General features: G+C 47.0%; 1 protein-coding gene across 7 annotated transcripts in view; it reads left to right on the plus strand.

Annotated features, from left to right (window-relative positions):
• Positions 1-23,142, plus strand: part of GNG4 (G protein subunit gamma 4) — a 66,807-nt gene that overhangs the window by 32,047 nt on the left and 11,618 nt on the right. For all 7 annotated transcript variants that reach the window (XM_073879023.1, XM_025850689.2, XM_073879027.1 and 4 more), the window contains exons 2-3: positions 4,421-4,520; positions 9,769-9,877. In XM_073879023.1, the coding sequence (XP_073735124.1) occupies positions 9,779-9,877 (99 nt within the window). In that variant the 5' untranslated portion in view covers positions 4,421-4,520; positions 9,769-9,778. The remainder of the gene's footprint in view (positions 1-4,420; positions 4,521-9,768; positions 9,878-23,142) is intronic.

Here is a 23,142-nt window from a genome sequence, read left to right on the forward strand (position 1 = left end):
ATAATTTTTTTACTTCTAGTTATAGCCTTTTCTTTTCTCCTTAAGGAAATCCTTTTTAACATTTCTTATAAGGCCAGTTTAGTGATGATGAACTCTTTAACTTTTGTTTGTCTGGGAAACTCTCTCTCCTTCAGTTCTGAATAATAATCAGAATAATCAGGTAGAGTATTTTTGGTTGCAGGTTTTTTCCCTTCAGCACTTTGAAGATATCATGCCATTCTCTCTGGCCTGCAAAGTTTCTGCTAGAAAATCACCTGATAGCCTTATGAGGTTTCCTCGTACATACTGTTTTCGTTTCTCATGCTGCCATTTAGGCTGAAGGAGGGCAAGAAAAATGCCACCTTCCAGCACGTCCATTCCCAGAGAAAGTTCCTACAGATCCCTGTCCCGCTGGTACATGCCCTGAAATTAATAAACGAGTCTCCGTCACGTATAACCTAGGCACTTTTCAAAGTCCTGGTTCTCAGAGTAAGAGAGATTTAATGGCAGAGTCTTGGTTTCCTGTAGCACTCCAGCTCCCCCAGAGTTAAGCTCTGCTGAATTTTAAGGCCAGATGTATTGGGGGCTTGTCTTCTTGGAGGTGCAGATTCCCAGGGCAGGGAATGCCCGATGTGGGGCTTGAACTCCTCACTCCTCAGGGAGGACCTCTGCGCCTGTGATACCCCTCCTGCTTGTGGGTTACCAGGCCTGGGGTGTGGTTCTTGATCAGACCCCATCCCTGCCCCTCCTGCCCTTCTCGATACAACTTTTTCTTTATGTCTCTAGCTGTGGAAGATCTGTTCTATCAGTCTTCAGGTCATCTTCAGAGAGAGTTGCTCTATATGTAGTTGCAGCCTTGGTGTGTCCACGGGAGGGGGTAACCTCATGATCTTCCTGCTCCGCCATCTTCCCCTCACGATGGGCCATAGTTCCATTATTATGAGAAAAGGAGAGAATGGGTTCAGCTGCACATACACCTATCACACCATAACCATTGCTTATTCACCTTCTCCGCCTCAGACACTGAGCTCTGTGAGGGCAGGCAAGTCTCATTCCCCCTCACCGCCTCAGAATCTCTCATAGAAACCAACACAGGCCTTCCGGCCAGGTCAAGTTCTTTGCTTAGAGACCCACTAAGAATTGCGGGCCTCCATCATTCATCAGCACGATTGCTTGAACAATGTGCAGCACCCCCCACCAAACTGTAAGCTCTGTGAGAACAGAGACCATGATTTTGGTTCCTCAAGGCCCAGCACCACACCATCAGCAAATATGAAAGGACTTGAGGGCATTACACTAAACAACTGGTAGCTGAATTAGCTCCATTTAAGAACCGAAATAACAGCAGTCATTGCTATGAAGCCCGGGTTAGTTCTTTCATGCCTATGTGAGTCACCTCTCTATGAACATGGACAGTGGGCCTGTGCTGGGTTGGTCCTGGGGACACAGACGTTAGTAAAGCCAGCTTCTACCCTTGAGGGCCCCCCAGCCAGCTGGTGGTCCCATGGTGGATCTTTCTAGGCCTTCACAACAAGACCACAGCATTTTGTGTACAGATGAGTATGTTTTTTTCTGTTTTTGGTGGCTTTTGAAATATCATGGCAGCATACTGGGTGCTATTAAAAAGCAGTGTTTCTCAGCAACAGATCAAGGAGGCCAATCAGGAGCTAAGTTCCTGTCAGCGCCAATTTGTCTCACTTTGAGAAACAGTAGTGGCCCTGGGAAGGTGTCTAAAGCTCCTCCGGGGGCCCAAGGCAGTTGGTGGGTTGATTCCTGAAATACGCCCCAAGCATTGGTTGGAAAATGCTATGCAGATGCCAAGTGGACGAGGAGAAATTGAGTCTTTTCCTATTGTATGGCCTCTCCAAGAACTACCAGAAGCAACTACATCACAGTGCAAAAGCTGGGTGGGAGTGTGAATAACATGAGGGTCGGGAGAACAGCGACTCTACCATCCCCCACCTACGGACTCCTGTGTCTTCAATAAAGCCTCTTCACCTTGGGCTCAGAGTCTCCAATAAAGCGGCACTGGGCCCCCCCTGCTCCAGCATGGAACCTCTCCAACTCTAATTTACAGATGAATCACTCAGGTTAAAATGCAGATTAAGTTCCAAAGGTCTGGGTGGGACTTGATTATGTATCTGTAACAACCTCCCAGGCTGTAGAAGCGGGTCCACCCCAAGCCCACCTGGATCTGTTAAATCAGAGTCTGAGATCTGTGTGAATCACATGCACATCTGAGTTCGACAAGCACCAGCGTAGACACAGACTAGAGCTGTCTTTTCAGACGTGGCTTGCACACTGACTTCCGTGGTCTGGGGTATGACCCGCGCATCTCACCTTTAAATGCCCCAGGTGATTCAGACGCACAGCAAAGTCTCAGAACCAACGGACTTGGGCAGTTGTTTGAGAATTTGAGGTGTCAGAGTCCCCGGAGAGTCCAGAAAGAGCACAGAGGCCCAGGGCCATTGAAGTGGGATAGAGCCAGGCCTCGGTGGTACTGAGCTCCCAGGTGATTCTGATAGCAGCCAGTTTAGGGACTGCTGGTAGAGGGAGACCTGCCCACGATGGGTCTGGGCAGGGGCCGGGAGAATGGTGCACAGATGCCCTGCTGTCCTCCATCCCGTCAGCCCTCTGGGCAGCCAGAGCTGCTGTAGCCCCTTGTCTCCGTGGGTCTGTTCACCCCAGTGTGTGACGAAAACGTATGAGATGCATCATTCCATGAAAAGAACAAAACCTGGGGTGTTCCCGAATCAATCTTCTGAGTGGCGGGTTGAGTAAACAGGTTTCTTCACCGCAGGACACATTCGCGGTGTGGTCCTCCAAAGGAAGGAGCAAAAGAATGACCAAATTCTAGGACCAGGCAACCTTTTCATGGAGCCAGGCAAGAGCATTTGCTGCGCGAAGCCTCAGACCTCTAAGACAGGATGTGTCCAGGGACAAAATACCTAATCTGCTTCATAAAGCAAATATTGACATCCTCTGTGTATTGTCCTGGTTCTCGCCTAGCTTTTCTCATCCCGTTTGTAGCCTTTCTTGTAGGCCATTTGTGGGGAACAGTGATGTGACACTCACCCAGAGGAACGTCGTCTGTCTGCCTCCCTTTTAAGGTTGAAGACACTGAGAGTAGAGAGCATTCCCCTGGGCACATCTGACTTTAGAACAAGGATTAGAGGGGCGCCTGGGTGGCTCAGTCAGGGAAGCGTCTGCCTTCAGCTCAGGTCATGACCTCAGGGTTCTGGGATCGAGTCCCGCGTCAGGCTCCCTGCTCAGCGGGGAGTCTGCTTCTCCCTCTCCCTCTGCTTGTGCTCTCTCGCTCGCTCTCTCTCTCAAAAAGATAAATAAGTGAAATTTTTAAAAAAGGAAGAAAAGAATAAAGATTAGATAACTGAAGGAAGCAGAAGTCAGGGTGCAGAGGGGGATTTGGGTTGGTCTGGAGGCTTGTTCCCCAGCCCTCCACCCCTGCCCCCTCTGCCAGGGGTCATGTCTGTCCAGAGGATGAGCAGGGAAGACTCCTGGAGCCCGGCTGTAAAGTCATCTGCCTAGGAGGCAGGGTCTAGGCTCTGCCCCTGCAGGACAGCAGGCCTCCTCTTGAGGACTTGTCTGTCTGTCTGTCTATCTCCCTTTGGAAGATGGTGAGGTTGAGGGAAACTCACAGCAGGGAAGTGCTATATCCTCCGCAGTGGACTCAGGAAAATACACTGAGCACGACTGCTCGCAGCCTTCCCTGAAGTCCAGCCCATTCCTGGCCTGCCTTTATTTTTGCTGCAGGGTCCCTGGGATCCCCAGGGCATGAATGCTATAGGGCGGGGTGTTCGCGACACCCCTGGGGGACAGGCCCATTGTCCCAGAGTTGGCCTCTCCAGAGGAGGGAGGCAACCAGCTATTTGTCTGCGGAGAGCTCCTGACTTTAAAGAAGTCTTTAAAGCCACCCAGTGGAGTCATCTCTTCTGTGCTAAATGTCCTTCACTTGGAATCAGCTTATTTCCAACAGGCGTAGGAATAACGGTGGTCATCTCTGGGAGAAGGCATTATCATCGGTTTTCATTTTCTTTGCTGTCATTTTCTCTCAATTCCCATTTTTCTACAATTGGCCTAGCTTTGTATAATAAGAAAAGACCTCTACACTGTTTCTGTTTGGCAGAGGTTGGCTGGAAGTGGGATGACACGGGGGTGGGGGGGGGCTGGGGGCGGCGTCCAGGCCGGGAAGGGAGAGAGAGGCAGGGTGGCCTGTGGCCTTGAGATGCTCCCGCTCTGCGGTGTCAGACTGGGGCTCCTCTTTCTGCCTGGAGCTCCCCATCTCCCATGTGGTCTGCCACGAGACTCCGCGGGCTCACCGAGGCGGCCACGGAGCACGACGAGAGGCCTCTGGGAGGCGGGCGGTTCGGCAGCCACCCGGCTTCTGCTGCACCTGCTGACCCAACTCTGGTTGTGTTTTCAGGTGAGCCTCAAAGCAGGAGCCCCGAATCAGCCTCTCATCTGACAACTGTCAGCTGCTACCGCTTGGCCACCAGCCTGTCACTGGCGCCGCCTCTCAGCAGGTGAGGAAGTGATGTGTCCTGTCCGAAGGCGGGTTCTCCATGGAGAGCAGCTCTTTGCCAGCAGTGCGCGCGTGGGCCCGCGGGGAGGCTGGGCTGTCAGGGTCCTTGATGTGGGGCTGGCTGCTCACACTATCACTTTCTTCTAGCAGTTGTCCCCATCCCGTCCCAGTCTCCTCCTTCCACAGTGGATGCAGGGCCCTTATGAAGCCTGTCTTACAAATTGCCCGCCACCTCACATCATCCCCCGTGTGAGTGGTTGTTACCCACCCTCCGTTGGGGGACATGGGGGAGGAGAATCGAGCCATCTCCATGGGCTGCTGGACCTTGACTGGGAAACCAAGCTGTGTGAGCCTTGCACTGCCCACCCCCTCCCACCCGACTCTTGAGTTACGTACTAGAGGACGCAGCCTGAAAGACCCTCCCTGTGAAACCTGTCTGTGGATGAGGGGGTTCCTGTGCGCCCAGGAAGAAAGGACTGCCTGACCAGGGCAGTGACAGAGCCCGTGCCCCGAACAGTTGGCTCATTTTCCCATCTGCCTCGTCTTTTCAAAAGCCGAGAGTCGGATGTGAGGGCGATCTGGCTGCAACATCTGTCACCCCATTGATCGCCAGCGTTGATTCGGCTGATCTGGCTGGCTAGGCGGGTGTCCCCTTCCTCCCTCACCGCTCCATGTGCGTCCCTCCCAAAGCTGCGCGCTCGGTCAAAGGGGACGACCTTCCCCAATAGAGGAGAGGACTGTTCTTCGGTCAAGGGTATACGAGTAGCTGCGCTCCCCTGCTAGAACCTCCAAACAAGCTCTCAAAAGCCGAGAGTCGAGTTAGTGGTCCTCCAATAGCCAGTGTGCACCATTAGCTTTGTTCCATATCCACTTTGTCTCTACTCTCATTTTTGTTTTTGGGTCGAGGTGGGGTGCACGTACACACGTAGGCTTGTGGAGAGACATCCATTGGTTCATGTGCAAGAACAGTGTCTGGATAGCCTTGAAAGGGCAGAGATGTTATTCAGATGGAAACTAAGAGCTACCTGGCCAGGTGGGGGAGGGAGGGCCTCACGAACCTTCCTGTGGGTCGTCTTTAAGAGACTCAGGTGCTTTTAGCTCCGGTTGGCGAAAGCACCAGCTGCTCTCCTTGGGTTGTGTTGCCTCCCACAGGGGAAGCCCCCTGCCATCTCAGTCCCAAGTTAGGCAAAGTTCAAGTTCACTTGAGGGGTGAGTCTGTCCTGGGAGAGCAGGATAGACCAGGTGGCAGGGAGGGAACCCTAATTCTGCCCCAAATGCCTTACGAGATCCAGGAGGGGTGACAGGCTGGGAGCCACACTAGGGAAATGCTTCCTTCCACTTCCATGAAGGAGCGCAACAAAATCAAGTTATTTAACCTCCCTGAACATGTTTCCTCATGTAAAAAGTAGGGGGATTGGACCAGGACCTCTAAGTTCCCTTTCAATATTAACATTCAGTGATTCATTCAGAGCCTCACTACTCAATGTGTTGTCCGCGGACCAGCAGCAACTGGGAGCTGGGTAGAAATGCACACTCTTAGACCAAACCCCAAACTACTCCATCAAAATCTCTGTTTTATCAAGATCCCCAGGGATTCATACCCCCCTTAAATGTTTTAAAGGACTGATTTAGGTCCTGAAGATGCTTAGAATTCCTCTCAAGGTCATCTGGTGAACACAAAGGAGCAATGGAGTGTAAGTGATTTATAGCCAGCCACGGTTCTCCACCTGTGGTCCATGCCAGAATCACCCCAGGAGGTTGTGAACTTCAGACGTCCAGGTCTGGGGGTCACAGTCTAGGTCCTGGGTACGTGTGCTATGAGTAACCTTACCAGCCACTTGGAGGGAGAGCATGAACATATAGACATGAAACCATATGGGTCGCAGATGATAAGACGAGTAACATCCTGTAAGAGGGTGTGACAGGACCGAGGGGCAGCAAAGCAGACAGAAGAGGTGGAGTGGAGCAGGCTTGTCATCCTGTGTCCCAGGAAGAGTGCCCTCTGTCCTTATTTTTTGCATCTCCACCACGAGTTACATAGGGGGTCCTTCTGTGGGCATCTGTAGTTATCCCTTCTTTCTTTTTTTTTCTTTTTAAAGATTTTATTTATTTATTTGACAGAGAGAGACACAGCGGGAGAGGGAACACGAGCAGGGGGAGAGGGAGAGGGAGAAGCAGGCCTCCCACCGAGCAGGGAGCCCGATGCGGGGCTCGATCCCAGGACCCCGGGATCATGACCCGAGCCGAAGGCAGATGCTTAACAACTGAGCCACCCAGGTGCCCTTATCCCTTCTTTCTTGAGTAAGAGTGGAAACCAGGGGGAGTGTAGTTTTTCTGTTGTATTGTTGTCTATGTGTTTGGAGGTGATGAAAAAGACATAAATATATTTGTATATGCTGAGGAGAGGGCACCCAGGGACACCAACATTACAGGAGAAAGAGAGCTGAGTGATAGGGCAGAGCCTGAGGGGGGACAGGCCCACCACACGTGAGGTATCAGCCTTGGATGAAGAGGTGCTTGCAGCTATAAGTGCCAGAGGCCCCCAACAGACGTGGCCCAAACCGTGAAGAATAGGTTCTCTCAGTGTCAAGGATCAGAGGTGGACCGTCCAGGGTACAACCGGCTTGGGACTCTGGGAGGGTTGCCCCATGCGTCTCCTGACTTTGCCCTGGGTCAGTCCCCAGGGGCCAGTATGGCAAGACCCAATCAGTGAAGCCAAAGATGGGGTTTCTCCTCTTGTGCCCTGACGAGGAAGGAAAATGAGGGGTGACTGGGGCTGGGGGTGGGATGGCGGGCGGCCTTGAGGACCCGCAAAGGCTGCCTGTGCGTCATGGCACCAGTGGCAGGAAAGACACAGGTCTGGGGAGGGAGTGACCATGGGGTTGTCCACTCGGCGACTGTGACACTAGGTTACACTAGGGATGTGGTGCTTTGCAGCTGAGGAGGAGTAAGGGGGTGAGCAGGGAAGGCTCAGAGGTGACACTGGAGAAGTGGACAGTGGTCCCTGTCTGGAGGGGACACAGGACGAGGCAGGGCTAAGAGTCCATGCATCTCAGGTGCTGGAGCCCCCAACCTGCCAGCTTGTTCTATCTCTGGGACACAAGAAGCCAAACACGGCTCCGCAGGATCTTTTCCAGATATTAAGCCATCAGCCAGAGTTCTTCCGTGCTGCAGAGTGGAGTATGTTGAAACTGTGCGCCTCTTTAGAAACAGGGGAAGAATGAGAAGCTAGTTGAGTGGTATCGGGGTGCCGTCAGTGCAGCCCGTGAGGGGCTGGAGGGAGGGAGAAGGCCACTCCCGGTCTGCCGAGACCCTTCTGCTGGTGACACTTCCGGTGCAGATGCGCCTACTCCCACGCCCACGCCCCACGCCCCACGCCCACACACTCCCAGCGCAGAGCCCCGCCCCCGGGCCCTTCCCCTGTGTCTTCCTTCTTCGCTCCTGCTGACGCTGGCCTCAGCTACCTTCTCCTCAGCCATCCCTGTGCCCCTCCTTCAGGGACCTCCCCAACTCCTAAAAGCCCAAAGTCAGTGATGAGGAAAGAGGATAAGCTCTGGAATGGGAAGGGAGGATCAGGATCTGAGGGCAATGATTTTCGGGTCCTTTTTGACTTGCGTCAGGCTGGGGAGGGTTGGAAACCCTGGGTGTGTCTGTGTGTGTCTCCTCCTTCCTTTTGTGTGGATACACAGGCACGTGGATACACATAAACACACACATCCATAGGGGAACAGCCACGCACGCACGGACGGGCACGGGGCAGGCACCTCAGGCGTGGGGACACACACGGACCTGAACACACGTGCAGAAATGCAAGCACGTCTCTACGTGGCCGGGTGTAGGTGTCTGTTCCCCTGGGGTTTCTAAACCCCAGCTATTCCTGATTCTCCTTCTCTTCTGGTTGAGTAGAAGTTCCCAACCAAGTCAGGAACACACACCTGTCAAACTGTGTTTTAGGCGGCTGATCTGTATCTTACAACAAGAGACTTTTATTTTTTGAAAAGTTGCCTGTGGACAAATGAAGCTGCCACCACGCCTCACCTGGACCACAGAGTTAGCGCAGGTGTGAAAAACTCACAGAGCGTGGCCTGTGTGCCAACATCTGGCCGAGCCTCCTCATTCCTCCCTTTGTGCCCTTGGAAGCCATCGCTCCCTGTGTGGCCCACCTTCAGCGCTCAGGCCCCTTCCAAGTAGTTTGTCATTAGCTGGGGCAACTGAAACCTACAGCATCTATGTGGAAATCTATGCTTGCTTGTGGAAGAGTTAGCATTAGAGTGGTTTCTTCCTAGTCCTGTGGCATCATTCCATGTCAGATCAGGGAGAATTTCTTCCTTCTTCTAGAAAAAAAAAAAATCAGTGCTCGGGATATGGGTGCTTGTGTGTGTGTGTGTGTGTGTGTGTGTGTGTGTGATTGTTTAAAAACAAACTGCTGGGGCACCTGGGTGGCTGTCGTCAGGTGTCTGCCTTCAGCTCAGGTCATGGTCCCAGGGTCCTGGGATCGAGCCCCGCATTGGGCTCCCTGCTCTGTAGGGGGCCTGCTTCTCCCTCCCTCACTCCCCCTGCTTGTGTTCCCTCTCTCGCTGTGTCTCTCTCTGTCAAATAAATAAAATCTTTTAAAAATAAATAAAAATAAATAAAAATAAAAACAAACTGCCAACATAGAGTCTGTAAGATTTTTGGAATGAGAGCAAATTAAAATTAATAATAAAACAGTTGTTTCCAGGGGAGACGTGTACTTAGAGCAATGGATTGCCAGAGGGCCACGTGAAAACATGGGAAGAACCCTTCACTAGGCTTCAGAGCTTTGAGTTTGGGTTCTGGATCCACAGAGTTTGGCTGTGAGACCTTTAGCTGTTGGCTTAATTTCTGAGTTTTGCACTTTCTTCACTTAGTAAAAAGAACTTAATATGTTTTGCCAACCTTCAGGGCTGCTAGAAGAGTGAATGAACAAATGTGTAGGAAAATGATTTATTACTAACAAAGTACTACACAAAAGTCAAGGCGTTACTGTGGTCATAGGGGTAGTAAAGTAATGGTGGCTGGGACCATCTGGTATACCCATGGCTGAGAAGGTCTTGCCAAATGAAAGCAGAAGGTCTCGTTCCCATCACTCTAGTGAAGCATTTCCTTCTCTTGTCCCAGGAGGTTAACAAATGCTCCCCGGCTCGGACAGAGAAGCTGTAGGTGGCAGGAGATGGGAGAACGGTGAGGAGGGTAAGCCTTTTCCAACCCTTCAACTTCGCTTGTTTCAGGGACAGCAGAATGAAAGAAGTCATGTCCAACAACAGCACCACTAGCATCTCGCAAGCCAGGAAGGCTGTAGAGCAGCTGAAGATGGAAGCCTGTATGGACAGGGTCAAGGTAAGCACACACACCAGCCAACCTTACCCTCTGACCAAAACCCAGCTCCAAGCATTCCCCCCATTTCCTTGTGAGATTTAACACGTCACCCAGCGGAGCCGCCAGCCAACCCTGGCAGCTGTAACATTTACAAATGAGTGTTTGCCTCCAAGTTCCAAGTGTGCTCAAGGATTCAAATGATGCAGAATACACAGTGTGCATGAATTCCGTAAGGAGCTGCCAAAAATAGACTCGTATTCATCTCAGCTCTATTTAGCTCTGTTGTCATGCCAATAAGGGAGAGGGTTTTAACAGTGAGATCCATCATCGTTTTCCTGCCCGATGCAGTGACTTCGAGGTTAGACCACGTTGGGTATTTTGACAGGGGTGCTGTTGGGAGGGAAGCAATGAACCGTGCACCGTGTTTTCAAATGTTCCTGTGGGGAATGTGAAGAGAGGCACCAGTCACCTCCCACCATGTTCATTCCCCTGATGAGTGTAGATCTCTTCACGCTGGGAGGGCTGAGGCAAGATGAAGCCACCTAGTCTCCAGATGCTCTCAGAAGCCAGCAGGGGGCCAGGCAAAGCATGTGGCTCTCCAATACCATTTGGGTTCATCAACTATCATAGAGTTGGAACCCTGTCAGGACTCTGACACCAGGAAACTCAAGTCCAGTGGTCTTTGGGCACACAGAACCAGGGGTCTCACCCAGGCATCTGGGATTCAAAAAGGACGGATTGCAGGGGGTAATGGGTGAACCCTAAAGCCTTCTGCTGGCAGAGCGGACAGTCCCTCCCCAAGGTTCCCAGCACTGAGACCTCCCCTCCTGCTGGAGTTACGGCCAGAGAGCACCAGCTCCTGCCTCTGTCGGGACAGTTGTGGGAACACTGGGGCTTTGGGGTTTGAGCTATCCAAGGAGGCAGTAAACAAGCACAGAAAGTGACATAATGATATCTGAAGCAAGGAGGGAATACAACGTGATACAAATTGCCATAGTGCACCAGTATTACTCAGGGGTCTCCATCTTGCAAGTACTGATAACAGCTACAAATTAGGCTAGAGCAAAGGGCAAGGAACTAAACAATTCTAAAGGAGGGAGAGGGGCGCCTGGGTGGCCAGTCAGTTAAGCATCTGTCTGCCTTCAGCTCAGGTCAGGATCCCGGAGTCCCCGGACTGAGCCCCTGATGAGCAGGGAGTCTGCTCCTCCCCCTCGCTCAGCCCCTCCCCGCACTCGTGCGCGCGTGTGTGTGCGCGCGCTCTCTCTCTCAAATGAATAAATGAAATCTTAAAAAAAAAAAGATAAAGGAGGGAGAGCCCCAGTAGTACAGACATGGATCTCAGAATGAGATCCAGAGGACAGACATTTGCTGAGAGGATGAGGGTGGTGGGGAGACTCGCTCTTTTGATAAACACGCCTGTGGACCTGCTCTGCACTAGGCGTGGTGCTGGGATGCAAACACGCGTGGGCTGCCCCATCGTCTTGCTCAGAGAAGGAAGGCTTAGTGGAGCTGGGAGCTGGTAGTTGGTTCTGAGGTGGTATTGGAGGGTAGGGAAGGCTACCGTGAGCTGAGCATGGCTCATTTGGAGCAGCTGGGCCTGACAGAAGAGCTGCGGGTTTGCCAGGAAGGCCACTTTGGGCAGCCTGGGGCAGCCTGGCGCAGAGCATCCAGATGACGAAGTGTGAAGCTGGGGCTGTGAGATGCACTGACCTGCCAGCAAGAGTGAAGTTGTCAGAGGCCAGGAAGCTGCCAAAGCTGCAGAGACAGGCGTAGAGTGGAGCAGAGCCCAGAGCTGGGATCAGAGAGGCAGACACACCAAGACACGGGTGCAGACTCAGAGAGTCCGTGGGAGACACTAGGGAGAAAGATTTAGAGCCCAGCTGTCCAGCTCCGTGGCCAGAGACTGGAAAGACAGTGGGCACTGGCCTTGGTGGTGGGACAGACGCTGTGCCGGCAGTCTAACAAGGAAGATAAATTCTGTAATTTATTTAAATTATACCCGCGACAGGCACCACCACCCTCACCCGCGACGGTCACCACCACCCTCACCTGTGACAACCACCACCATCCTCACCCGTGACAGTCACCAGATGTCCCCACAATGAAGGACTCTTCAAGAGTCACTAAAGTCCCATGCAATGTCTCTAGAAGAACAAGGAGAAATCATAAACCAACTCAAAGTCAAGTTCATTAGATGGTATTCAGAAGGGTAGGTCGTCCTGTTCCTGCGGCAACCGGGTGATGGAAGTGCAGCTCCTGGATCCCAGGAGAGGGCTTCCTGCAGGCATCTTCAGACTCTGTGGTGATTCCGGGGAGGGGGCCGCTGATGGCCACATCAGGTGTGGTTCAGAGCGGGCAGAGTTTGGTCCTTGAAGAGATGACCCAGGGCTTCCTGAGGAGAGAGGTGGCCCCAAGGGACCACATCCCCGCTGGAGCTGCGCAATCGCATGTGGGGGTTTTCCCCCTTGCTCCCCAAACGTTGAACATTTCTTAATTTTTTTAAAAAATGTGCTAAGATACACATAACGTGCAGTTTGCCATTGTAACCATTTTTAAGTGTACAGTAGCATGAAGTTCATTCACAGTGTTGTGCAGTCATCGTCCCCAACACCCGTCTCTGGAACTTGTCCTGATCGCCAACAGACACCCTACCCCCCGATTCCCAGCCCCCCCAGCCCCTGGCAACCTCTAGTCTACTTTCTGTTGCTATGAATGGGACGATTCTGGGAACCTGATTCCTACAAGAGGAATCGTGCAGTGTTTGTCCTTTCGCATGTGACTTATTTCACTTGGTGCACGTCTTCCCCAAGATTTGTCCACACCGTAGCGTGTGTCCGCACTCCCTTCCTTTTTATGGTTGAAGAATATTACATTGCATGTACCACCTCTTACCTACCCATTCACCTGGTGATGGTGTTCATCATCTTGGGCTGCTTCCGCCTTTGGGCTCTTGCGAACAGTCCTGCTTTGAACATGGGTGTGCGAGCGTTTGGAGTCCCCAGTTTCAGTTCTCTTGGGTAGATACCCAGACGTAGGATTGCTGGATCATATGGCAATTCTATGCTCAACTTTTTGGGGAACCACCACGTTTCCATAGCAGCCACACCATTTTACATATCCCCCAACAAGACACAAAGGTTCCATTCTCTCCACATCCTCACCAATACTTATTTTTTTAAATAATAGCCATCCTCCTGGGTGTGAAGCTCACGTGTGCTTTTAAGTGCTAGACGCCTCTTGCTTCAGGGCACAGCAGGGCTTTGGGGAAAAAAATCTATTTGATGCAGCTTTTGGCAAAATGAGGTGTGTATTGTTATCATTTTAGCCAGACAATAAAAACAGAAGCTGGAGAGAGAGAGAAACCATCAAGAACGCTCCAAACTGACCTTAATAAGGACCTTGAGGAGGGAGGAAAGAGGAGGAGAGTCACCAGGGAGAAGTGGCCTTTCTGGAATGGGTGAGAGGTCACTGCAGGAGAGGAGGAGGGAAAAGAGGAGCCCGGAGGGTCAATGACAGAGGGCAGGCACCTGGAAGGAGGTGAGGAGCAGTTCCTAGAATCCCCTGAACTCAAACGAAAAGTGATGGGAATGAGGGGGAGAAGGGCAAGCTGTTGCGTGGGGAGATGAATACGCCCTGCTTTTCCCTGGGCCCTGGAGAGATGGGGGAGCGTGCTGTGCGGCAACCATCTGGAAGCTCTGTGGAAGGAATGAGTGCAAGTATGAGGCCCACGGAGCTGGCTCCCAGGTGGGAGCACCGGCAGGACAGGTGTCGGGCGCGGAGCCAGGGAGGACTGTGGGTGGCGAGGTACGTAGCCAGTTGCAGAGCCCACCTCTGGGCGTCACAGTTTACCACGACTGGAAGAGTGTCCAACGTGGAAAGGCGAAAGGGAAGGGTGGCAGTTGCAGTTCATGAGAATAAAGGGGATGACCCTTTAGGGGGAGAGAAGAGGGGAGAAAAAGAACCACATGAAGCAGTTGTTCGGATTGCCAAGGTAGGAAAAAGGAATGGGTCAACTCAGAGAGGTCTGGGCAGTTCATGGAGGGAAGACGGAGCCAAAATGTCCACTGTGGTCCCGAAGCCCTGTTTGTCCCCCCAAAACGTCATCTGCACAAAACCACCAGCGCCAACCTCGGCTTTGTCCCAGATTTTGCAGGGGACGTAGGAGGGAGGCTTTGTACACGGCCCGCAGCCAGGCCTCAGGCCCACACACAGTTGGGATTCCGAGACCCGCTCCCCACCACCTCAGCATCCTCCCTACGTGCATTTAATGTTTGTTGGGTACCTCCCCCAGCTCACACCTGCTTCCCAGCATCCACGGGATTCGTCTCTGTCCGACCTAGAAGCTTCTCAGGGTATTTCCCAGCCAAGATGGGGGCTCTCTTTGAGAACCTAGATCAGCTGCTAAAAAAATACATATATATATACATATATATATGTAAATATTTGCCATGTATCATAAGAACAAAGAAGATTCCACATAGAACCCGTATGGCCTCCCAAAAAGCAAAAAGCTGGGAAAATAATACTCAGGAGCCTAAAAAAGAAACAAGGAACACGTAGAGATGACTATCATGGAAACTATTTTGGTCCACAGGAAAAGAATACCCAGAGCCTTACTCTTTTTCTCACCCATGAGAGGCTTAAACTATATAAAATTCTATCGGGAAAGTACATAAATGACGTTGATTACCGAACAGGGAAAATTTGTCAAACAGTTATGGCGGATATGAGCTGAGCAAAGCCTAAGAGGTTTAAGTGGAGAAAATGGTCCGCAGAGCCGGCTTGTCCCCGCACCCACCCCCCCAGAGGAGAACAGCTGTGGGGAAGGTGTTGTCCCATGGGGAAGGTACAGACGTCCCAGGCGGGCCAGGTCGCAGGCTCCCAGGAAGGCTTATGGAACCTACCTCTCTGTTGGGCACTGCTGAGTGTGCTTTGATTCTCCTGCCCCAGGGAAAGAGGAATTGTTGACAGTGGGCCAGTCCCAGGGGCTGTGACTTGGTGGGCTCTGCAGGGGGACAACACCTTTTAGCAAACCTAACTCTCAGCTGGGACCGGGAAACCGCTGACAGACTTGCCAAGCGACTATGCCCAGTTTCTCTCTCTCTCTCTCTCTCTCTCATTTGCTCTAAGGCCTGTGGCAGATGACTCAAACAGCTGTGGGATGTGCTAACAATCCCTAATAGGGCTGTCATTCGGCTGAGACTAATTTTGTCAACACGGGCTTGATATGCTGATTGCTGACAGATAGATCACCCCAGTTTTATATCAACTTGCATTCGATAGACTACTAAAAAATGAGGGCAGAAAGAACAATGTCAGTTGATGAATGCTTTAAACACTAAAGCCCAAGAGACAGCAGCAGAAGTAAACTAGGCTTGTAAAGAGAGAGAGAGAACATCCAGAAGCTTCGAGTGAGACTAAGAAATAGGTACCTTATTCCAAGGGCTTTAATTCCTGTTTTAAAAATAACACAGTTTCTCTGTTCATAAAAATGGTACTCATTTACTTTAGAGAATGTTGGAATACAAAAGTATAAGGAAGAAGATTTAAATAATTTATGACTGCTACATTTCCATGTTTTTTCCATCTAGCTATTTGCCTATTTTTCTTTTTATAAAATTGTGGTGATTATGTTTTGCAACCTGACCTATCACCAAATAGTATATTGTGATGACATATCCAGGTCAGTAAATACTCTACTGAAATGTCATTTTCACTATCTCTTTGCTCCATCACCTGAGGTACAATAATTTATTTAACTATCTCCTATCCTTGGGACATTTCCCTTATTTCCAATTTTGCAGTATTACTTTTTAAAAGCACCACAGCAGGGGCACCTGGGTGGCTCAGTCAGTTAGGCATCCGACTCTTGGATTTTGGTTCAGGTCATGATCTCAGGGTTGTGAGATCAAGCCCCACATCAAGCTCTATACTTAGCATGAGTCTGCTTGGGATTCTCTCTCCCCCTCTCTCTCTGCCCCTTCCCCTGCTTTCTCTCTCTTGCTCTCTCTCTCTCAAATAAATAAGTAAATCCTTTAAACAAAACAAAACCAAAGAGTGCATACATATTTTCAAATTAGTGTTTTTGTTTCCTTTGGGTAAACAGTAGTGAAATTACTGGGTCATATAGTAATTCTATTTTTAATTTTTTGAGGAAACTTCATACTGTTTTCCACAGTGGCTGCACCAGTTTGCATTCCCACCAACAGTGCATAAGGGTTCCTTTTTCTCCACATCCTCGCCAGCACCTGTTTTTTCTTGTCTTTTTGATTCTAGCCATTCTGACAGGTGTGAGGTGACACCTCATTGTGGTTTTAATTTGCATTTCCCTGATGATGAGTGATGTTGAGCATCTTTTCATGTGTCTGTTGGCCATTGGTATGTCTTCTTTGGGAAAATGTCTATTTAGGTCCTCTGCTCATTTTTTAATTGGATTATTGGGGTTTTTTTTGTGTTGAGTTGTATAAGTTCTTTATATATTTTGGATACTAACCCCTTATCAGATATATCATTTGCAGATACCTTCTTCCACTCAGTAGGTTGGCTTTTAGTTTTATTGATTGTTTCCTTCACTGTGCAAAAGGTTTTTATTTTGGTGTAGTTCCAACAGTTTATTTTTGCTTTTTGCTTCCCTTGCTTCAGGAGACATATCTAGAACAATGTTTCTATGGCCGATGCCAAAGAAATTACTGCCTATGTTTTCTTTTAAGAGTTTAATGGTTTGGAGTCTCACAGTTAGGTCTTTAATCCATTTTGAGTTTATTTTTGTGTATGGTATAAGAAAGTGGTCCAGTCTCATTCTTTTGCATGTAACTGTCCAGTTTTCCCAGCACTGTTTGATGAAGAGACTTTTTCCCCTTTGTATACTCTTGCCTCCTTTGTCATAGATTAATTAATAATTTAAGTGTGGGTTAATTTCTGGGCTCTCTATTCCGTTCCATTGTTCTCTGTGTCTATTTTTGTGCCCATACCATACTGTTTTGATTACCAAAGCTTTGTAGTATGTCTTGAAATCTAGGATTGTGATACCTCCAGCTTTGTTATTCTTTCTCAAGATTGCTTTGGCTATTCGGGGTCTTTTGTGGTTCCATACAAATTTTATGGACCTATGTAAACATACTGCCAAGAAAAATCAAGAATCGGACTATAGCATATAAAAGACCAATAAAGCATTCATTTAGGAAAAAGTCGTCTTCCAGAAAACCAAAGAAAACTTTAGGTAACTGCTTTAGAGTCTCAAAAAATGTAAAGCAAACATAGAATCTATGAAACACTAGCTCAAAGAGGAGATAAAATAATAAGTTAGAAAGGAAGGTGGAAAACTAAGGAAAGAAGTTGAGGGGGGATGGGGAATATCATTAGAAGGAGCAAAGAGTGTAACATATGCTCTAGAAAACCAAATTAATGACATGGGGCAGAGGCTTCAGAAACTCATACATAATGCAAAAGAAAAGATGAACAGTCAGATCAATGCAGTTAGAGAGAGGGCGATAGAAATAAAGACTGGCAGCAACATTCCAACATTTGGATGCTGATGTTCCTGGCAGAGAGAACAAATGGAATAAAAAATACTCTTTAAGGGGAGAATATAAAAAGGTTTCATTTAATAAAGGAAGACTTAAATCTGCAGATCCAAACAGCTCATCATGTTCCAGGCAGGACTATAATAGAAAATAATAAGCCCTGAGACACATACACCTGCTGAGGTTCCTTACTCTCAAAAGTAAAAGAAAAGCCCATTAAATATGCAGGCAGGGAAAGTAATCATTTGGGACACATGCCCCTAACAATATGTGTTAAGTGCTTGAATGCTCACCCCAGCCCTAAGATATTGGTGCTGCTTATACCCCAATTCACAGACAAGAAAACTTAGGCCCACAGTTATGTGATGAAGTGGGGATACCAACCCCGAACCTCGAGTCTAATCATTAAACCACAGTGCCCTACCTACAAAGGGCAGAAATACCAGTCTGGACAACAATGCATCACACAGTTCAGAAGTGGCCAGCCTAAGGTTACGTAAAAATTCTAAAGTTCTGCAAAGAATTCTCTACCTAGCCAAGGGGTCATTTATGTGCTAGGCAACAGAAATACTGTTCCCAATTATGCAGAAAGTCAAATATAATGTAAAATGTGTGCTTCTTTAGCAATATTATTTCATTTCCTATAATTAGATTTCAGTAAAGGAGAATACAAATCAATATCATAGAAACAGGGTCATGTGAGGCAGTCCATGCATCACAGGCCTTGTTCCCCCTAAAAGGGCATAGGAAACCTACAACTATAAACACTGGCACATACATCATAAATAAGCAACACCTGCAGGAGCACTTTTTTGATCAGGGCTATGAAACAAAGGTCCTGCTTTTTGACAGATGTCCAAACTCTTGCCTTGTGAGGTCTCTAACTTTGTACTGAGCTGCTAGGGCCACTTCAGTGGACTTCATCCAGCTGTCTCTTTGGGCTCTCTCTTGCATTCTAAGGGTCCCAGCAGTAACAGTGAGCTCTACCACAGGAGAGAGGGGACTAGAATATCGGCATTTTGTGTTAAAAACCTTTTTTATTACCTCCCATCCATCAGGATAGCTACTATCTAAACAAAACAGAACAGAAAATAACAAGTGTTGGTGAAGATGTGAAGAAATTGGGACTATTGTGCACTGTTGTGGGAATGTAAAATGGTGCAGCCATGATAGAAAGCTAGAGTATGGTAGTTCCTCAAAAAATTAAAAATACAATTACCATATGATCCAGCAATTCTACTTCTGGGTATATATCCCAAAGAACTGAAATCGGGGTCTCTAAGAGATTTGTACGTTCAGTTCATAGCATTATTTAGAATAGCCAACAGGTAGAAGCAACTTATGTGTCCATCAGCAGATGAATGGATAAACAAATTGTGGTATATCCATACAATAGAATATTATTCAGCCTTAAAAAGGAAGGACATTCTGACACAGGCTACAACATGGATGAACCATGAGGGCATTATGTTAAGTGAATTAAGCCAGTCACAAAAGAACAAAAACTGTGTGATTCCACTTATATGGAATACCCAGAATAGTCAAATTCATAGGGACAGAAAGTGGAATGGTGGTTGCCAGGGGCTGGAGGAGAGGGAATGGGGAGTTGTTGTTTAATGGGTACAGAGTTTCTGTTTTGCAAGATGAAAGAGTTCTGTTGTGTTGGTTGCACAACAATGTGAATATACTTAATACCGAACTGTACACTTAAAAATGGTTAGGATGGTAAATTTTATGTGCATTTTACCAAAATTTAAAAATTTTTTAACAAATTTGTTTTCAATACAAAGTTTGCTTCCAATCCAGCTTCAATCACCATAGAACCTTCAGAGCCAACAAGCTTTAGTACAGTTGAGTCTGCTATGCTAGAGGAGTTCATATCCATCAGGAATAAATATTGGCATGCCCTCTAATATCTGCACAAGATTGGACTTGATGCATTCTTCATAGGCACTGTCAAAGCACCACTCGCCCCCAGATCTTCAACATTACTAGGTTAGTGCCATTTTGCCCAGTCTCTCTTTCCCATCTTTTAGATACTAGTGAGAGCCAAGCACTTCACTCACCACAGAAAGTCTCTCTGCCATCACTCCAAAGGTCATCTGCCTCAGGAAGCTATCACTGGTATCCAACGTCTTTACCAGGTTATGGTTTCTGGATCAATCCAGTCTTGGAATTCTGCTGGATTCTTTATCTGTTAGTGCAATAGGGTCATCAGTCTTTTCAATTTTTACTCTTTATAGACTCCAGATTTGGACATCAGACATTTTTACTCCATTAGGTACCAAATGGTTAAAGAGATCTCTGCCCATCTGTGTCCATTCATGGACTGTATAAACATCAACAGCAGCAGCAAAAAGAATATTAGGTGTCTTGTAGAGTGAATGTCACCAGTGAGGCAGAGGGTGAACTCTTCCATAGGAATGACCTGAGAGTCTACGTCCTTCAACATGACCTTTTATTCCAAAAGTTAGACTCTAACATGGGTTGAATATAAGCAGCATAATCTGACAAAGAATTTATACCAGCTCATTGTGGTGTTCTTTTCTCTAGTCCCAGAGTTTGGGGTTATTCTAGTCATTGCTGTGTATTTTTCATTAGATTGGTGCTTTGGGCATTCTAGTGTTTAAGAAACACTTAATCTTAGTTTGATCCTACAATTCTACCTAGAAAGAAAACCATCTTCTCAAGCCCAGGTTACCAATGGGCTTTGGTTTGCAAGATTGAATTATATTAATATCACTTGGGACAAGTGTTATTTGAGACTAAGCTGCTTCAACTGAATAGTCCACTTTCCTGGCCCAAATTTCTCCAGAGCTACTATGCTGTGCATTAACTTGCAACTATCACAGGTCCAACTCTAACAGAAATAAATAGGACCCACCCTCTTTCCTGTATCATAAGCCACATTGATCACAACTTTTCTCCCCATCAAATTCAACACAATTGATGTCAGGGTCTACAACTATTGCTTCAGATTTAATCCACTCACCTTCACCATCTCAGATCAATCGTTTTTTAACCACTGGTTACAATATGTACAAGATCTATATGAGAAAAACTACAAAACTCAAGAAAGAGATCAAAGAAAATCTAAATAGATAAAGGCATTCCATGTTCATGGATAGGAGGACTCAATATTCTTAAGATGTCATTTCTTCCCAACTTGATCTACAGATTCAGGACACTACCAATAAAAAAGCTTGTTGATACTGATGAACTGATTCTGAAGTTTATATGGAGAAGGGAAAAAAAGAAAAAAAAATGGAATAGCCAACACAATATTGAAGAAGAGGAAGTTGGAAGACTGACACTACCCAACTTCAAGACTTACTGTAAAGCTACACTGATGAAGACAATGTGATATTGACAAAAGAATAGACAAAGAGATCAATAAAACAGAATAGAGAGCTCAGACATAGACCCACATAAGTATAGTCAACTGACCTTTGACAAAAAAGCAAAGGCAACACAATGGAGAAAAGATAGTCTCTTCAACAGATGTTGTGAGAACAACTCGATGGCCATAAGCAAAACAATAAACCTAGACACAGACCTTATACTTTTCACAAAAAAGAGCTCAAAATAAAAGGCAGAACTATAAAACTTCTAGAGGAAAGCACAGGAGAAAATCTAGGTGACCTTGGGGTTTGGCAATTAGTTTTTAGCTATAACACCAAAAGCACAATCCACAAAAGAAAAACTGATGAGCTGGACTTCATTCAAATTAAGAACTTTTCTGTGAAAGACACTGTTAAGAGGATGAGAAGACAAGCCACAGACTGGGAGAAAGCCTTTGCAAAACACATATCTGATAAAGGATTGGTATCCAAAATATGCAAAGAACTCTTAAAACTCAACAATGAGGGGCACCTGGGTGGCTCAGTTGGTTAAGCGACTGCCTTCGGCTCAGGTCATGATCCTGGAGTCCTGGGATCGAGTCCCGCATCGGGAGTCTGCTTCTGCCTCTGACCCTCCCCCCTCTCATGTGCTCTCTCTCTCTCTCTCTCTCTCATTCTCTCAAATAAATAAATAAAATCTAAAAAACAAAACAAAACAACAATGAGAAAACAAACCACCCCATTAAAAAATAGACCAAAGGGGATGCCTGGGTGGCTCAGTTGGTTGAGCGTCTGCCTTCGGCTCAGGTCATGATCCCAGGATTCTGGGACTGAGTACCGTGTGGGGCTCCTTGCTCAGCAGGAAGCCTGCTTCTCCCTCTGCCTTTGCTTCCCCTGCTTGTGTGCTCTCTCTCTCTGATAAATAAATAAATAAAATCTTAAAAAAATAAATAAACCAAAGGTCTGAACAGACATCTCACCAAAGAAGATATACAGATGGCAAAAAGCATATGAAAAGATGCTCCACATCATATTCCCCTAGAGCATTACAAATTAAAAGAACTATGAGATATCACTACACAACTGTTGGAATGACTAAAATCCAAAAAACTGACAATAGTAAATGCTGACAAAGATGTGGAGGGATAGGAACTCTCATTTGTTGCTGGTGGAAATACAAAATAGTACAGCCATTTTGGAAGGCAGATTCTTATAAAGCTAAACATAGTCTTACATTCGATCTAATTGTATCAAAAACATACAAAGCAAAATCTCACAAAATGTCAAGATGGACAAGTTTTGTAAGAGTATAGCATGTCTTTCCTAGTCTTTGGTGGATCAACTAGATAAAAGAGAGGTAAGCATATACTAATAATAAAATTAATTAGGTTGATCTGATTGATAGGTAGATAGATGATGGGACATATATCTTTTTCCAGAAAATAATAAGAACACTTTTCTGCAAATACCAATCAGGGAACATTTTAATATATTCTAAAAAGTAGAAATGGTTCATACCACATTCCTTGACCATAGTGCAGTAAAATGGTGGTAATAGTATGAGTAAATGTCAGCCTCAGTATCCTTTTTAAACCATCTCTTAAACAATGAAATTGACTCTGAGAATGCCATATGTAAATGTGTAAGACGTGTATTTTTTAACAAACACTCAAAACATAAAAGGGCATAAAAGACTTGAAAGAAGGAAGGTGGAGACAATTTGGATAAAGGAAAGTGGACACCTTCTTCTTGAATAGGCAGAGTCAATATTGTAAAAATGTCTATTCTCTATAAATTAATACATAAGTTCAACACAGATCTAATCAAAATTCTATTTCTGTTTTTGGAGAAAGCAAACTTCAAACTATTCTAAAGTTCAGTTAGATGAATGAATGTGTGAGAGTATCCAGGAATTTTTTTAAGTATCTGTGTTCAAGGAAGAAGATGTGTAGAAATTTCCTGAGAGGTATTAAAGTTTATTATAAAATCAGAGTATTTAAAGCTTTATAATTAGATCAATAGAACAGAATAGGAAGTCCTAAATAGATCCAAATGTACTAGGAATTTGGAATATGATCCAGATGGTATCTCACATCAGTGGAGAACACATTATGTATAAATGTTGCTGGAAATTGCTAGCCCTTTGGAAAATAAGTAAAGCTGTATACATCACTAATTTTGTACAGAGAACTTCAGATGGATTGTATGTGTCTGCTTGGGCTACCATAACAACAGACTCTGTGGCTTAAACAACAGAAATTTAATTTCTCACAGTTCTCGAGCCTGGAAGTCCAAGATCAAGGTGTCAGTCGGGTTGATGTCTGGTGAGGCCTCTGTCTTTCTCACCATGTCTTCACATGGCCTTCCCTCTGTGCTCAGGGGAAGAGAGAGCTTTCTGGTGTTTGTTCTTCTTTTTAATTTT

The sequence above is a fragment of the Callorhinus ursinus genome, unplaced genomic scaffold, assembly GCF_003265705.2.
Source record: "Callorhinus ursinus isolate GAN/ISIS: 27379988/994484 unplaced genomic scaffold, GSC_fseal_2.0 scaffold32, whole genome shotgun sequence".
NCBI lineage: Eukaryota > Metazoa > Chordata > Mammalia > Carnivora > Otariidae > Callorhinus > Callorhinus ursinus.